The 17906-nt window shown below is 38.8% G+C and overlaps 1 protein-coding gene across 4 annotated transcripts in view; it reads left to right on the top strand.

Annotated features, from left to right (window-relative positions):
• MRE11 (MRE11 homolog, double strand break repair nuclease) overlaps positions 1-17906 on the top strand; it is a 62153-nt gene that overhangs the window by 317 nt on the left and 43930 nt on the right. For 3 of the 4 annotated variants that reach the window (XR_014815015.1, XR_014815016.1, XM_003129788.6), the window contains exons 2-7: positions 475-592; positions 2778-2910; positions 5336-5496; positions 11199-11286; positions 12817-12958; positions 15477-15591. Coding sequence is in view for 2 of the 4 variants with exons in the window: in XM_003129788.6 (XP_003129836.3) it covers positions 573-592; positions 2778-2910; positions 5336-5496; positions 11199-11286; positions 12817-12958; positions 15477-15591 (659 nt within the window). In the remaining 2 variants the exon portion in view is untranslated. Of the gene's footprint in view, positions 1-474; positions 593-914; positions 2911-5335; positions 5497-11198; positions 11287-12816; positions 12959-15476; positions 15592-17906 lie in introns of all 4 variants that reach the window. The other variant, XM_084975731.1, reaches the window with a different exon arrangement.

Raw genomic sequence — 17906 nt, 5'->3', positions numbered from 1 at the left:
TAGCCTGGCCCTTTTTCTTAAGCTGCTGACACTTGATGTTGTCTCTCCGCAGACCACGTGTTTCTGTTTATTTACACCAGCTTTAAACACTGGGCCCTTCTCTTATCAAAACAAGCCCATTTCTTTAAAAACAGTTCTGTGTTTAAGCAGGAAATACCGGCGTCACTTCCCTGCTTCATAGTAGCCTGTCTATGCAAATTAAACTTTGCGGCACATGGAGAGTTGTTGATGTATTAAAACAGAACTGGGTGTGACCCTTATTGCCCATTCATTTAACAGAAGTTAGCTTCCCACAGGGCATGGTGAAGGGAAATAGGAGAGGAGCTGAAACATAATGGTCAAACTAGAATGGCACTGGAGACACTATTTTCTGTTCTTAAAAAAGTATAGTAGGTGCTTAGATGAAAATGAGACTTCCAAAATTACCAGTCTGCTTTTTAAAAATGTGTTTTAAATAATATAATTTTGTTTTAGGATTTGGAATCGAGTGAGTTTTCTGACACATTTGATCGCAGGACCCAGGGGTACTTGGAGAGAAAACTGATCCGGGAGGAGCTGGACTGACCGCAGAAATGAGTCCTGCAGATACCCTGTAAGCTCCTGTCTTCCAGAATCTCTGTTGCTTTGGGTTTCTACATCCCATCAACTATGATCATCATAAAAGAAAACTTATGTAATAAATTACGAGTAAATCAAAAGCTTGCCTATGAACAGAAGTGTTAGTCATCAAAAAGGATGTTTGGAATGTCAGTAAATATCATACTGTATGGTTTTTGACAAAAGATAATATGTAGCTATAGTTGGGGGTCTTGCGGTAGATTGGCATATTGTTATATGTTTATATTCTTGGTTTTTGGTAAAATATTGAAGCTATAAATGTTTTTTATCTTTTTTTTTTCTTTTTCTTTTTAAAGGGCTGCACACACAGCATATAGAGTTTCCCAAGTGGGGGTCAATCCAAGTTGTAGCTGCAGTTCCTACACCACAGCAAGGCCAGATCCAAGCTGCATCAGCAACCTGCACCACAGCTCAGGGTCACGGGATCCTTTACCCACTGAGCAAGGCCAGGAATTGAACCCACATCCTCATGGATACTAGTCGGATTCATTAACCGCTGAGCCATGACAGGAACTCCTATAAATATTTTTTAATAACTAAGTCTTACTAGCTAATGCAAGTCGGTTTAAGCAGATTTTTAGGGGAGGAAAGTGCTTTAGTACTGAGTATATTGGAAATGAGTCTGACTAAAATGAAAATAAATAAAAGGACTAGAAAAAGTTATGTAGAAAAAGCGTAAACGTAGGTAGAGTCTTTCACCTTGGTTTTAACTTTTGATTAACACCATGTGACCTTGGGCAGATTAGCAAGTCTGTGAACCTTGCCTCAATTTCTTCATTTGTATAATTGGATTCGTTTCTGCTGCATCACCACGGGAGCTCCTCATTTTTGGAGTGTTTGAAGAGAAATCTTTTCTGGAAAATTTTCTTGTGTTTAAAGGTTTGAATTTTGGAGATAGAGATAAAGTTTTGTTTGTTTGTTTTTTGTTTTTTCTTTAAGTTCATATGGTTGAGAGAAAACAGCCTGAGTTTTAATCTTGGGTTTTAGTCCTGTTTCTGCCATTTTGTTTCATGATAAGTCAGTTAATTTCTCTGTATTTAGCCTTCCGGTTTCTCAGAAATAATAATACTTAACCTGTTTACATGTGGGAATTGAGATCAGTGATAGCAAAATATTTTAAAGAAAGTTAAAAGTTACATTAAATGTAAGAGTATTAATAACTATTACATTGCTGCTTCACATGAAAGTACTTTTGAACACTGCCAAATTTAAATGGAATTGTAAAACTGTTTTGTTACTTGGCCAAATTTGTTAATGAAAAACTAAAGTTATATGAAGGGTAGAGCCTAGCAAGCCTCTTCGGGGGCCTGGATGTAAGTTGCTAGTTTATTAGGATAAAACCTACTTATAAAGTAAGTTGAGGAGTTCCACTATGGCTCAGTGGGCTAAGTGTCCAGTGTTGTTACTGCTGTGGCTTGAGTTTGATCCCTGGCCCAGGAACTTATGCGTGCCATGGGTGAGCCCCACCCCCCAAAAAAAAGTAAGAAGAAAGGCTTTTATTTATTTATTTATTTATTTATTTATTTATTTATTTATTTTTACAGCTGCATCTGTGGCATGTGGAAGTTCCCAGGCCAGGGCTTGAATCTGAGCCACAGCTACCACCTATGCCTGCAGCTGCAGCAACACTGGACCCTTTAATCCACTGCACTAGGCCAGGGACTGAACCCACACTTCCACAGCTCCTCTAGCCGCTGCAGTCAGATTCTTAACCTATTTCACCATAGCGGGAACTCATAGAAGACCTTTTAAAATTAAACTGTTAACTCTAATTTCTTAGAAAAGTGCAAAGCAGATAAACAACAAGTTTAGATACTGGGGTCAAATCTTCTTGATTGTTTGGAACAGAATAGGAGAACAACCAAGCTTTCTGATCCAGGTTACGTGTAAGTGTATAAAACCGGTTGTAACGAGGTTGTAGATTTTTGAAGCAGTTACAGAACCTTTGAAAAATGTATATACATTTTTTCTGTATTATATTAGTGTTAGGAAAACTATGACATGAATAATCTATTGAAAGCTTCAAATTTTCAGACCTAGTTTAAGGCTGAACAGATGATTTTACTCCATAACTGCTGTTATTTTATAGGTTTAGGTTTCAATTTGCTTGAACATCTTTTAATGAATTACATTGAAGTGTTTCTTCCTTTTTAATACAGTGATGATGAAAATACATTTAAAATCTTAGTTGCCACGGATATTCATCTCGGATTTATGGAAAAAGATGCAATCAGAGGAAATGATACGTTTGCTACACTTGATGAAATTTTAGGACTTGCCCAGGAAAACGATGTGAGTTTGGTTTGCATTTTTGTAGTTTCTACCAAGTTCCCTTACGCAACACGCTCTTTTTCTTCCTAACATTAGAGATGTGTTGTTTAGACCCGTGTGCTCACCTTGCCAGCTTAAATATCAGTATACGTGAAAGCCCCAAGCAGATTCTGTGTGCTTTTTTTCTCTTCTGTCAGGTAGGAGTACTTTTGTAAATAGTCTGTAAAAATTTTTTAAATATTTGTGGAGTGTTTACTTGAGTACAGCGCCCTGTGGCAGCTTTTATTTCAAACGAACATCATCAGAAACTACGACAATCACAGTTTCTGCTCTCAAAGAACATACAGCCAGTCAGTATCCGAGATAAGACAAATGTCCACAATGCTCGTGCAAGGTTGTGTGTGATAAGAGCCTTAAGAAAACAATACACAGCACTTCCTGCAAGTTTAAAGGTAGAGGAGATGGCATTTGGCCGAGGACAGCAAGATGAGATTAATGGAGGAAGCGGCATTTAGCTTGGGCTTGCAGGGGTGGCAGGCATACAGGCGCGCACATCTCCCGAGAAGCAGGAGGAAGGGCACGGAGGTGAGACAGTAGGTACGTCGACTCTGTGTGCCTCACTCATAGGTCCCATGTTAGAAAACATGCTGAAAGACCAGACATGTGGTTTGAGCTGCATCAGTGGCTTCAAATGCCAGATTGGGGAGTTTGTACCCAATTTAATAAAAAGTCTTCGGGCAACAGAGTATAGCACGAAAGCAAGGTGAGTTTGAGGCTTTTTAAAAGTGCTGGTGTGGAATGGAAAAGAGGAAGCTTCTCTGGCCACTGTGGGGGCAAAAATCTTTTCCCTTCTAGGTTCTTTGGCTGGTCTGATAATTCAGTTGACGTGAGACAGATGAACAGAAACAAATTTCATACTTATGGGAACCCCACAAAAATAGGAGACTCCCCAGGAAGTGGTATAATTGAGGCTTATCTGCCATCCCACGCTAAGGAGAAGGGGGAAGAGGACTCAGGGTTCAAGGGGAGGAAGACACGTGGCAGAAAGATGAGAAGAGCAGATGTTAGGAGCAGATGTTTGGTAAATAGGTGTTTGCCATGCCATGCAAATAAGTCTTTTGTACATAAGACTTTATCTCTGGTCATAGCTTCTTCCTAGTACCTGCCCCCTATTGAGGTTCTTTTCAGCAGTTGAGAAAAAGGCGAAAAAGCTTTTCGTGACTCTTTTGGGGTCTTAGTTGTCGTCAGCTCAAGCCTGAACACATGCCAGAGTGGCCCATTTTGGGGTGACATGTTCTGTCCCCCTCACTAGCGTAGCCCACAGTGATCTGGACTCCGGCTTCTTTTGGATCATTAAGAATTTCAGTTTCTCTAGGTTGACGGTATACTTCTGGAAAGTGTGTTGGACTTTTTTCCCATATGATTTCCCTTCTCTCTGGTTGTTCCTGAGTTCTCTTCCCCAAACCTCATTTATCCTTCATGGTACAACTCCAGTGCTGCCCTGTTAGCGCATTCTTCCCAGACTTTGTCCTCAGATGTGTTTCCTTCCCTCAGTTAGAGTTGTTTGTAAAGTCATCTCTCCTCCTGGTTTGTTTATGTGTTGGTTCTAGTGCTTGTCAGAGTCTGATTTACGTTTAGATACACAGCAGTTTGTCTCTTCCAGGAGATTTCGAACATACTTAGGACAGGGATCGTATTTTATTCATCATACCCAGGATGCGGTAAGCACACTGTCTGTATTTAATGAGGGCAGGGACCTCATCTACTTTGTAGATTACTGTTGCCTTAGCTGCCAGTGCCTGTAGAACTCTGCTCGTTGAATGAATGGAATGAATAGCTTAGATTGCATAGACTGTCCCTTCCATAGGTTTTACGAAAGTGCTAAGTTTATGTTTGATTTGGAGAACTTGAAGACAAGAAATGTGATCACTTTGGGTAGCTCGAGTCAGAGACTTGGGGTAGTAATTTGGAGATGACTTTTTCGAAGATGGCCTAGGACTCTAAGTTGGAATCAGATACATAACCCGGTAGGAAGGCCCTTTGAAAAAATAAAATCTTTTAAATCTCCGTACATAGTAGTGTCTTTTTTTTTTTTTTTTTCTTTTTGGGCTACACCCATGGTGTATGGAGGTCCCCAGGTTAGGGGCCCAGTCGGAGCTGCTCCTGCCGACCTGCACCACACCCACAGCAACATGGGAGCTGAGCTGCATCTGAGACCTACAGCACAGCTCATGGCAATGCTGGATCCAGATCCCTAACCCACTGAGTGAGGCCAGGGAACAAACCTGTGTCCTCATGGATACTGGCTGGCTTCATTACCACTAAGTCGCAATAGGAACTCCCGTGATAGTATCTTATGATTTTTTTCTATCTCTTGATCTGAAATTAAAAAATAATTTTCACCTATAAAACATACTAATTTTCATACTATTTTCTGTTCATTTAGGTGGATTTTATTTTGTTAGGTGGTGACCTTTTTCATGAAAATAAACCCTCAAGAAAAACATTACATACCTGCCTCGAGTTATTAAGGAAATATTGCATGGGGGATCGTCCTGTGCAGTTTGAAATTATCAGCGATCAGTCAGTCAACTTTGGTTTTAGTAAGTAAGTATATTTAAGTGCTTAAGTGAATGCTTCCTTGTGCATAATATTTTCTGCATAAGACACATAAACAGTAACAATCCGCCATGTTACCTTCATTATAAGCTGTTTTCTTGGTAAATGTCGCTCTTTGAATTTCCTGCACATTATTGTATTCATTCGTTTTTCTCTAATAAATAATGGGACTAGGTATCTTCTCAAATTTTTATTGTACGTTTGGTATCTCTTCTGTTTATATCCTTTGTCCCTTTTAAAGATTGAGGGTTTTTTATTTATTTATTTATTTTTTGTCTTTTCTTACTGAATTTACAGGAGTTATTTATATATTCTAGATACTAACCCTTTGTCAGGCATTTTTATCCCCCCAATCAGTGGATTGTCTTTTAACTTTGTTTATAGGGCCTTTTGTTGACAGAAATATTTAATTTTGACATACATAGTCAAATACGTTGTTCTTTTTCTTTATGATTTGTGCTTTGGGGACTTATTTACAAGCTCTTTAGCTTATTTATCCAGCTAAAACCCCACGTCATAAAGGTACTCTCATGTTTTTTCTTAAGCTTTATGCAGGTACCACATTGCCCTCAGTTGAAATGGTCTGAAAATCTCCTTCCGCCTATGCCAAAGTCTTGGTCTTTTCCTGAAAGACACTGACGCTTTTGAGGTGTAATGGTCAGGTATTTTGTAGAATGTCTTGAAAGTTGAAACTTGGATTTTTCTTATGATGAAACTGGGGTTATTGGTTTGGGGGGAAGACTGTTCCTCATGGTTCTCCCAGCATGTGAGGAGCACCTGCCAGTAACAAGTTTGTCCCGGAGTTCCCGTCGTGGCTCCGTGGTTAATGAATCTGACTAGCATCCATGGGGATGCAGGATCAGTCCCTGGCCTTGCTCAGTGGGTTAAGGATCTGGCGTTGCCCTGAGCTGTGGTGTAGATCGCAGACGTGGCTTGGATCCTGTGTTACTGTGGCTGTGGTGTAGGCCGGCAGTTACAGTTCCAAAATGACCCCTAGCCTGGGAACCTCCACGTGTCCCGGGTGTGGCCGTAAAAAGCAGGGGGTGGGGGAGCCAAGCCAGTTTGTCCCTGGTGAGGTTAACCTTGGTCACTTGGTTAAGATGGTTTCTGCCAGGTGTCACCACGGTCAGGTTACAATTTTCCCTTTCCATACACTCTTTGTGAGAAGTGAGTTGCGAAGTCCAGCCTGTACTTAAAGAGAAGGAGTTGAGTTTCACCTCCTGGAATGAGGAAGGAGTGTCTGAGAATTTATGGGCATGTTAAAACCACCACAGTAGTTAGTTAATATTTTAGAGCAGGCTGTGCAACTATTCTGTTCCTCTTTAAAGTTTGCCCAGTAATTTTAGCATTCGTCAGTGGTCGTTGCGTACAGCAGTTGTAACTGTGGTGTTTTTTTCACTTTTTTTTTTTGGCTGTTCCATGCCACACACGCACACACACACACACACACACACACACACATATACATATATATATGGTGATCCATGAAAACAGACACAGCCATATTTACTTATTATTTATATATATATATATATATATATATGTTAAAATGAGTTTATATTGGGAGGTAAACTGAGATTGAGATTTTTGTATGTAAGAAAATGGCTGTTTTTAACTTTGGATTGATAATTTGATGAGTATAGAATCAGATTTTAGGGAGTTCCTGTCATGGTGCAGCAGAAACGAATTGGACTAGGAACCATAAGGTTGCAGGTTCAATCTCTGACCTCACTCAGTGGGTTAAAGATCTGGTGTTGCCGTGAGCTGTGGTGTAGGTTGCAGACATGGCTCAGATCTGATGTTGCTGTGGTGAAGGCTGGCAGCTGTAGCTCTAATTGGACCCCTGGCCTGAGAATCTCCACATGCCACGGGTGTGACCCTTAAAAAAAAAAAGAATTAGATTTTAAAAGATTCCTATAATTTTTAACGTATGTCTTGGTTTTAAGAATTCTGATCAGTGTCTTTAGCTGTCTTCTATTCAAATTTAAAACTTTAGCGTTTTCTTCTTTCATTTGTTTTTTTTTTATTTTTTATTTTTTTTTGTCTTTTCTAGGGTCGCACTCTCAGCATATGGAGGGTCCCAGGCTCGGGGTCTAATCAGAGCTGTAGCCGCCAGCCTACACCACAGCCACACCACCACCAGATCCAAGCTGCAACTGTGACCTACACCACAACTCATGGCAAAGCCAGATCCTTAACCCACTGATCAAGGCCAGGGATCGGACCTGCAACCTCATGGTTCCTAGTCTGACTCATTAACCACTGAGCCATGACGGGAACTCCTCTTCCTTCATTTTATTTTTGAACTGCTTCACCTGCCCCATAGATGTGTTTACCTATTTCTTTGTTCAGTCTTGCTGTTACTTGTATTTCCTTCCTTTTGTCTACATTCTGTTTCTTTTCTGAAGTACAGTTTTTTGTAGTTTATCATTGGCTCTCAGTGGTAAGCTCTTATTTTTTGTTGCTTTTGAGGAGTCTGCTGTCATTTTAGTTGCTGCAAAAGCTGTATAACATTGTGGTTAAAAGCATGGATTCTGATATAAGACTGTCTGAGTTCAAATCCTGGCTTGGCTGTACCTCAGTTTCATCATCATAAGGTGGGAAAAGAATAGTGCTAATCTTACAGAATTGTTGTTAGGAGTAATTAATTTAAAAAACTTCTTAGACTAGTACCTCGCATAAAGAAAGCACTCAGGTAGTTATTACATTTTTCTTGTTGCCCTTAGCATTTTGCAGTCTTACTGTGGCATATTTAGTTGTGGATTTAGTTCCCTTTATCCTGCCTGGGCTTTTATGCGTTTCAATCTAGGAATTTTTTTTTCAGCAATTTTGGAAAATTCTTACCTTTGAAAACCATGTTTTCAAACATTGTTTCCCATTCTTTCTCTTTCTGAATATTATTTATAGCTTACTCCCTCTTTAATATTCCTTATAATTTTAATAAAATGAAGAATAAAAACCATATGATATCTCAATAGATGCAGAAAAAACATTTGACAAAATTCAACATCCTTTCCTGATAAAAGCTCTTAATAAACTAGGAGAGGGAATGTACCTCAGCATATGCCATTTATGATAAGTCTGCAGCTAACATCAAACTCAGTGGTAAAAAGCTGAACATTTATCTTCCAATGTCAGGAAAAGACAGGGAGTCCCACTCTAGTCACTTTTATTCAAAACAGTATTATAAGTCCTAGCCTGAGCAATTAGGCAAGAAAAAGAAATAAAAGGAAGTTCCCATTGTGGCTCAGTGGTAACAAACTCATCTAGTTTCCATGAGGTTGCGGGTTTGATCCCTTGCTTCACTCAGTGCGTTAAGGATTCGCCATTGCTGTGAGCTGTGGCCTAAGTTGCACCTGCAGCTCCAATTTGACCCCTAGCCTGGGAACTTCCACATGCTCCTGGTGCAGCCCTAAAAAGACAAAAAAAAAAAAAAAAAAAAGAAAGAAGAAAAGAAATAAAAGGAATTCACATCAGAAAAGAAGGAAAATTATCTTTTTATAGATGACATGATAATATATGGAAAACCCTAAACTAAAACTAAAAAACTGTTTAGAACTAAAAAATGAATTCAGTAAAGTTTCAAAATATAAAATCAGTGTATAGAAATCAGTTACATTTCTACACAATAATGACAGACTATAGGTGTTAAGCTAAGTGTATGGTAAGCCTTAGGTGTGGGTATCATTTTGCAGTACATGAGTATATCAAATCAACACATTGTATACCTTAAAGTTATACAACATCCTATGTCAATTATGTCACAATGCTGGAAAAAAAATACAGTGTATTATAATGCTGCAATAATTAAAAATGTGGAATGACTCATGAATTGACAGGCAGATAAATGAAAAAGTTTAGAAATTCCAGAAAGAGCCTCAATACAGGTAGGAATTTAGTATTTGATAAAGGTGGTGCCTCATCTTTGGGAGAATTATGGCTTATTCAATAAAAGAACTAGAAGAAACTGTTAGACATTATAAAAAAAATTTGGATGTGGAAAAGGCTTTTCTAGGTATTATACAAATCCAGTACCCATAAAAGAAAAGATTGATATGTTTCTCTTTGTAAATTTCTGTATGGCAGTGGCTACCCAAAGCAAAGTCAAAAGTCAGGGTTCAACCAGGAAGAATATTTGCAAATTAACATCTAAATTTCCCCATAGATAAATAGTTCTTTGAAGTCATTTAAAAAATTCATGAGTTAATAACAAAGTAGCTAAAGAATATGGACATAGTTCACAGAAAAGGAAGTAAAGTGGCATTTAAGCATAAAAGGTACAATATGAAGTATATGGAGATATTTTTCTCCTGTGGGATTGACATAGGTCAGTGATTCCAATCCTGGATGCACATGATCATTACCTAGGAATCGTAAAAAATGCTGATGTCCAGTCTCCAGGTCAGTTCATCTCTGTGTGTGTGTGTGTCTTGGACATGGCTGGATCTTTAAAGAGTCCTAGAGAATTCTGACATGCAGCTAGGTTTTAGAACCACTTGGCATGGATTGAAAAAGCTTGATAACGTATTATGTTGGTGGATTAAGGGGAAGTGGTCTCGTGCATTGCCATTGTCTTATGTGTGAATTATACAACTTCTCTGGAGGAAAATTGGAAGTAGTTATCAAATTTACAAATGCACGCATATCTTTTGATATACAGTTTCCTTCTAGATAGTCTCCTGTACTCTCATAAGGGCAATTTTGTACAAGATTACTCACTGTAACATTATTTATGAAACAAAAGACTGGAAATAATCTAAATGTCCATTGATCGGTAACTATTTAAACACATTAAAATAATCCATAGAATGTCTGATCCCCCCCCACCCCCCAAATAAAAGCAAGGTGCAGAATCCATATTGTGCTACCGTTTGTGTGAGAAGGAAGATGTGTTTATTTGCATCTGTGCAGATGCACTGGAAATAGCTAAGTCATTTGCTTCTAAGAGGAGGAGCTTGGTGACTAGGGACAAAAGTGGGTGGGAAGCTTTAAATTGTATAAGTAGTAAGTGATAGAGCTGGAATATTTAATTTAGGTGTTTTGGATACCAGACTGGCTGTGTTTCTTCTGCTCCCCCTTTGACAAATAATAAACCTTATACAAAGGCTTTTAGCGTTTTGAAAGCCTCTTAATTTCCCATTAATCAGATACTCAACTCTGTCATAGTTCACAAGCATCATTTATTGTATGGTTTAATTTTAAAGTGTTTTTCTTTGAGATCTTATCAAATTTGAGTTAAAATGAATCGTTACCTATGAATTTATTTATTAATTTCGTCTTTTTTTTCAGGGCTTGGAAATAGTGCAGGTTTGTTTTTTTGGTTTTTTTTTTGGTTTTTTTTTTGTCTTTTTAGGGCTGTACCCAAAGCATGTGGAAGTTCCCAGGCTAGGGGTCAAATTGGAGCTGCATCTGCTGGCCTGCACCACAGCCACAGCAACACCGGATCCTTAACCCACTGAGCAACACCAGGGATTGAACCCGCGTCCTCATGGATACTAGTCAGATTCATTAACTGCTGAGCCATGACAGGAACTCCATATTTTTTTTCTGAGGCGCCAAACTGGCCATCAGTTGCCAGCTTCGATCATTCAGTTTGCCTATAATATAATTCATTACTTTTTTGAAGGAGGCTAATGAGGAAACAACTTTTGTCTCTTATTGAACTTTAACTTTCTTTTCTTTTTTTTAAGGTTTCCATGGGTGAACTACCAAGATGGCAACCTCAACATTTCAATTCCAGTGTTTAGCATTCATGGCAATCACGATGATCCCACAGGGGTAAGTAATTACTGGGTTCTTAAAGTTTGTTGAAGTTTTAGAAAGGATCAGTTTAGTTTGTCTGGGGAAAGCATTCTTCTACTTCTTCCTGGCAATTTTTAGTCAAATTGAGTCAAAAGTTCAAGTTGACTTTTATCATTCGTAGAAGGCTTTCTCCTGCTTTTTAGGTAATTTTTACAAATCTGGACTAATAATTGGCATGTGAGATATGCTTTTATTTCATGCAGGTCGAGGTTAACAACAAGTAACCAGGAGGAGGACTAAACCCCTCCCATTTGTACAGTGCCATACAGTTTACCAAGTGCTTTTGTATCTTTCATCTCATAAATCTCCCGGGTAGGAAATGATTGTTTGAGGAGCACTTTTAAATCTAAATTAGATCATCTTATCTTCTCTTTGATATGGAAGTGCCGATGGTCCCCAACTTATGCTGGTTCCACCTAAGACTCTTCAACTTTACAAGGATGCGAAATTGATACGCATTCCGTAGAAACTGTACTTTGAATGTTGATCTTTTTTGGGCTCCCGCAGCTCCCAGTCAGCCATGGGATCACAAGGGTGAACAACTGCTATGCTTAGAAACATTCTTTACTTCATACAACCTTCTGTTTTCACTTTCAGTACCTCATTCAGTACATTCGTTGAGATACTCAGTACTTGGTTGCGAAAGTATTTATACTATACTTTTGCCCAACTCTAGGCTAATGTAAGCATTTCTGAGCATGTTTAAGGGAGGCTAGGCTAAACTAGGATTTTCCTTAGGTTAGGGGCTTTTTAATTACATTTTCAACTACAGTATTTTTACCTTACAATGGATTTATTGAGACATAAACCCACTGTAGTTGAGGAAGGTCTTTAATAATAGGGGTCCTAAATTCAAAATGTCTTTTTGTTTTATCCGGTCATTAATAAATCATGAGTTGACTAGTCTTTTTCTCACCTCTTAAAAGGTCTACTTTATATTACAAAGCATGGATTTTTTTTCTTTTTTCTTTTTTTTCTTTTAGGGCTGCTCCCATGTCATATGGAGGTTCTCAGGCTAGGGGTCGAACTGGAGCTGTAGCTGCTGGCCTGTACCACAGCCATAGCAATATCAGTTCTGAGCTGCATCTTGGACCTACACCACAGATTGGGGCAATGCAAGATCCTTAACCCGCTGAGCAAGGCCAGGGATCGAACCTGAGTCCTCATGGATGCTAGTCAGATTTGTTTCCGCTGAGCCATGATGGGAACTCCCAAAGCATGGATGTCATAGCTGACTTTTATTTTCCAGTGGACGAGGCACCATGGTAAGTTTTGATGAAATGTTAACTTTGCATTTAGCACGTGATTCCAGTCGCAGTGGGTCACTTAAAATAGAAAAGGGTAGCAAATACTTTTACAGTTGTAATTGTGTTTTGAGAAGACACTATTCTAATGTATGTTTTTGTAGCTACTATATAGAGTATTCTTTTAATAGGTAATGATGTGATAAGCAGATTATCTATTTTTTGGATATACGTTAATATTCTTTTAAAATATTTTATATAGGCAGACTCGCTTTGTGCCCTGGATATTTTAAGTTGTGCTGGACTTATAAATCACTTTGGACGTTCAATGTCTGTGGAGAAGATAGACATTAGCCCAGTTTTGCTTCAAAAAGGAAGCACAAAAGTTGCTCTGTATGGCTTAGGTAAGATGGTTTTGTTTTTCTGTTTATGTCAATAAATGTTTAATTGTTTAAGCAACTGGGAAATCAAATTCTGGAGTTAACTTTGCTGCTGTTTGGAAAAAAGTGAAGCAAATATAATTATTCCTTGTGGATGACTTGAAAGAGCGATAAAAGGTTTTGGTAGAAAATTTTAATTAGACAGTGCTAGTCTAGAGCTGTCATCTTCAGTGATCAGAAAATTTGCTTTATCTGTTTCACTCTCTGGAGTTTATTTAGCGTCCCGTAGGGAAAAGCTTGTTTCGTAGGCTTTATTCTACATGAATGAAAGAACAAAGACCTTAGCATGCATTCAAAGTCTATTTTTTTGTGTTTTCCTTGGGTTATGTTCAGCTTGATATTTGTTGTATGAATTCAGTGGTTTTTATTGCTTTGCATATAGAGTATTTTAATGGTTTTTTTTTTTTTTGCTGTTGAGTTGTATAAGTTGTTTTGTATATTTTAGAAATTAAGCCCTTGTCAGTTGCATCATTTGAAAGAGTATTTTAAAAATTGTTTCATGTTAAACCAACCTAAAGTGTCCCAAGAGAAATTGAGAAAAAAATTGATGCTATAGCCTCAATGTAGTTTTTATTATTTTTTGAGTGATTTTAGTATAATAGAAGCTATAGAAGATCTTGTTAACTTCATTTTTCTTTGTATATATTTTTAAAAGAATAATTACGATGGTTTATTAAAATACTCTCTCTAGGAAGCTTATAGTCTGCCCAGTTTTCATCAGTCCTCTAGCAATTAGAACAGCATCATGGTTATCTATATTTTAGAGGTACGGAAAATGAGATCGAGGTGTTCTGTCTGACTTTGTAAGAGAGAGAGCAGGAAGTGAAACACACTTTTTTAAAAAGCTACTGACAGGTATTTTCTTTATTTGTCTTTTTAGGGCTGCACCCGCGGTATATGGAAATTCCTAGGCTACAGGTTGAATCAGAGCTGCAGCTGTCGGCCTACACCACAGCCACAGCCATGCCAGATCTGAGCTGCATCTGTGACCTACACCACAGCTCACGGCAACACTGGATCCTTAACCCGCTGAGCGAAGCCAGGGCCTGAACCTGTGTCCTCATGGATACTAGTCAGATTGCGCTGAGCCATGATGGGAACTCCCCTAACAGGTATTTTAATCCCCGGGCGTTGTTAGGGATCGTATCTGTAGAAAATGCTTGATCCTCCCACTTTCCTACTAAGGACAGATCCCTTGAAGCCTCAGTCCCTGCCAGAAGCAAACGACTTTAGTCATCTGTTTTCTCCCAAACTCTTATCTCATCCTGTTCTATTTTCCTTAAGGGATGCTATCTCTACCCTCCCCGCTACTCTCAGCCCAGCCCTTCTCTCTGTAGCTAGAGCTCTTTTTAGTTAGCAGGTTCCCTCATAGCATTAGTCTCTGAATGCTGCCCGCACTCCCCAACCTTCCGTGAAACTGGCCCAGAGGTTACTGTGTCCCACACAGCTTTCTCATGGCCTCGTATGGACTTTAGGGCAGAAGAGGTGGAGGGCAAGTCGCTGCTCTCCCTGCTCCCAGCTGCCACTTCCTTTCCTGCCTGCAATAGCCAGTCCCCTTGGAGCCACTTGCCAACTGGCTGAAGGGCCCTCTCCATTCCCTCAAATTTTTTACCTGCCTACCTTCCAGTTTTGTTGGTGTTCTCAGTGCTTCTCTGACACCTAAGCAGATCAGCCTTCCAGTGCCTTGGATTTTGTGTGCCTTGACTTTTTTGTCCCCAGTTATATGTTCTGCATTCCAACATCTGTTTCACTGGCCACCCTCTAGGAATTCTCTTTAGAAGCTAGACCTCTTCTAGCTCTTAGACTTTTGCATTGTTGGCTTTTCTTTCCAGCCTTCCAGTTACTTCCTAAAGTGGCAACCTTATCCTCGCACGGATAAGCCCCATCTTATCCTCCTGGCTTTTTTCCCTTTTATTATAGTATTTAAATTGTAATTTGCAAGTGTATTTACTTGTTTGATTGACTTCTTCCACTAGACTAAGGTGATCCTTTGGAGTACAGGAAGAGTTATTTAAAAGTCATTAAATTATTAAAAAGCACAGCATTTTTATTTGCAAGCATATGTAAGATTATTTTTAAATACATTTTAATTTGATCCTTTTTAATATCTCATCCTGTGTATAATATATATGTTAGGTTGAAAGTGTATATATGTTTATAATAAAGGGAGAGTGAAAAACAGTGTTATTAAAAATTTTACTAAGAATTAAAGCTCAGAAAACTCAAATTTTTATTTCTCATTTTCCACATTTTAAAGGTATGTATGCCTGACATAGAAACCATTTGAAATGCAACTGACTTCCCAGCAGTCCTCAGCGTGAACCTGGAACATGTTCATTTGTAAATAATGAGTCCGCTTTCAAATGTCTCTCTAATAGGAAAACAAAATATTCAGAGAAGCATGTAATTTAGAAGCAAAGCATATTCATTTTTAAAAACCAAGTGAGAAACCACTTTTACAATAACGTAATATCCATTTCAGGATCCATTCCAGATGAAAGGCTCTATCGAATGTTCATCAATAAAAAAGTAACAATGTTGAGACCAAAAGAAGATGAGAACTCTTGGTTTAACTTATTTGTGCTTCATCAGAACAGGTAAAAGTATTCCCTGAAAATTTTCTGAGTCAGATATTGAGGTTCCCGCAGATCTCTTATTTACAAGCTTAACCTGTTTCAGTGAAATGCTCCTTATTCTTTGAAGGTTGCCAGTGCAGGATGAGGCAAGACCTTAGGTATACATTGTGTGAGTGCATTTTGAAAGTGTTTTCCATATGTATTCATACATACAAAGAATTGTTCTAGCATATGGATAAGGTACATGAATAGCCCTAAAATGAATACTCCTGAATTCAGAAGGAAGTGGGACATAACCCGAGCGTTATCTTGTGCCCTCTCCTGTCCCCATCTCTATCCACATACTCTAGAGGGAAGCACTGTCTTCCACAATTTCTTTTAAAAAAACCTTTTATGATGAATATTCTTAATCATTATTCCTGGTGTGTGTGTATGTGTTTCTAGAATATTAAATGTAGCTAGATCAGCTTTCTTTTTTTCGGCCATACCTGCGGCTTATGGAAGTTCCCAGGCCAGGGATCAAACCAGAGCCATGTAGTGACCTGAGCCACAGCAGTGACAAATGCTAGGCCACCAGAGAACTCCTAGATCAGCTTTCTTTTGTTAGTAGCTTTAAGAATTCTGGAGTACATTTTACTTTATTTCTCATTTGTTTCTATATGTGGACCAGTTTCTGTCTCTTGTGCAGAAGAAAGTAAACCCTGAGCACGAGATTCTGTCACGCAAAATATTTCTTTTCTTTTTTTTAATGTCTTTTTAGGGCTGCACCTGTGGCATAATGAAAGTTCCCAGGCTAGGGGTTGAATCGGAGCCACAACTGCTGGTCTACACCACAGGCACAGCAATGCCAGATCTGAGCCACATCTGCAACCTATACCACAGCTCACAGCAACATAAGATCCTTAACCCAGTGAGCGAAGCCGGGGATCGAACCTGCATCCTCATGAATGCTGGTCAGATTCGTTTCCACTGAGCCACAGTGGGAACTCCCATGCAAAATATTTCTACACGGATATTTTGATCAGCTTCTAGGTCACAAATCAGAGTCAACTTACCAGCACCATCTTCCCGGTGAGAGAAGTCATGAGAGAGTCAGTGCTCCATGAAGGCACAGTTATATCGTGTTGTATTTGAGTTATTCTGCATTTCTTCAGTAATTGTGATAGCATCATTTGTTTTTTACATAAAAATGATTTCTACAAAAACATTCCTGGATATTTGAGCTGCTGTTACTCTGATTTAATTTCCTGCTTTTCCCTGCATTCATTCTGTTCAGCCACCCTGATCTCCTTGCTGTTCTGGAACTCATGGAACACGTTCCCACGTCAGCACCTTTGCCATGTGCTCATTCTCTGCCTAGGACTCTCTTCCCTTGTATTCCTGATCTGTCATCTCAGTTCTCTGCTCATTTGTCACCTGTCAGAGAGGACTTTCTTGACCGTCCTGTGTGTAGTGGCCTCCTTCTTCCCTGTCATTTTCCCCTTTATTAATTTTTATACCACTTATCACTGATGTGTGTGTGTGTTTGCATGTACATTTGTATATTGTATTATTGTTTTTTTTCCCCATTAGAGCAAGGATTTTTGTTCACTGCTGTGTCTTCAGTATCTAGAAGAGGCTGGGATACCTGATACATAGTAGACACTCAGTAAATATTTGTTGAACGAATGAATATCAGTTTGCCTTAGTGAATGCTGGTTCAAGTATTTAAAGTATTTGAACATGTTTGCTTAAATTCCCAGTGATATAAGTCCAAGTTAAGGAAAACTTTTCCTTTTTGTCTTCCTCACGTATTGTTTAATAATCACAACGACTCTGGGTATAAAATAAGAGTTTGCAAATCTCATATTCACACGATGTTTTATTTAATGTTGAAAACTCATCTCTTACGTGCAACTGACATTCTTATTCTCACTGTTTCTGTAATCAGTGAAAGAAACATATTAAAATGACTGGACATATTTAGAGATTTGTTTTTATTCTATAAAACTTAGACTAAACTCACTTGCCTTTTCTGTACTCTCCTTGTTTGCTATGCGCTCAGACCAGTTTTGAGGTTTTTCCAGTTGATAGAGCTCCTGCTTTCCTGACTTTGCCACAGTGGGAGTGATTCCTTTTCACAGCCTTTTGTGACCAGCTTCTGTATGTCGAATTGACCACTTTCTCTTTTGAGGCGTCTATGTGTCTATAGCCTGTAAGTTTGTAAACCCTTTGAGGGGAGGAATTAGTTCTTAGCTTTGTAGCCCCAATCCTTTGAACATTTTCTGACATGTAGAAAGGCTGTACTAAAGCTTGAATGAGTGGAGAAAGAAAGAGCTGTATAGACTTATCCATGT

Source organism: Sus scrofa, chromosome 9, assembly GCF_054392235.1.
Source record: "Sus scrofa isolate SSC_HxYL_T2T_F1_AM1 chromosome 9, Sscrofa_HxYL_maternal_Yorkshire_Landrace_v2.0, whole genome shotgun sequence".
In the NCBI taxonomy this organism is placed as follows: Eukaryota; Metazoa; Chordata; class Mammalia; order Artiodactyla; family Suidae; genus Sus; species Sus scrofa.
Note: the sequence above shows the minus strand (reverse complement) of the source record. Positions and strands in the feature narration are given on the sequence as shown.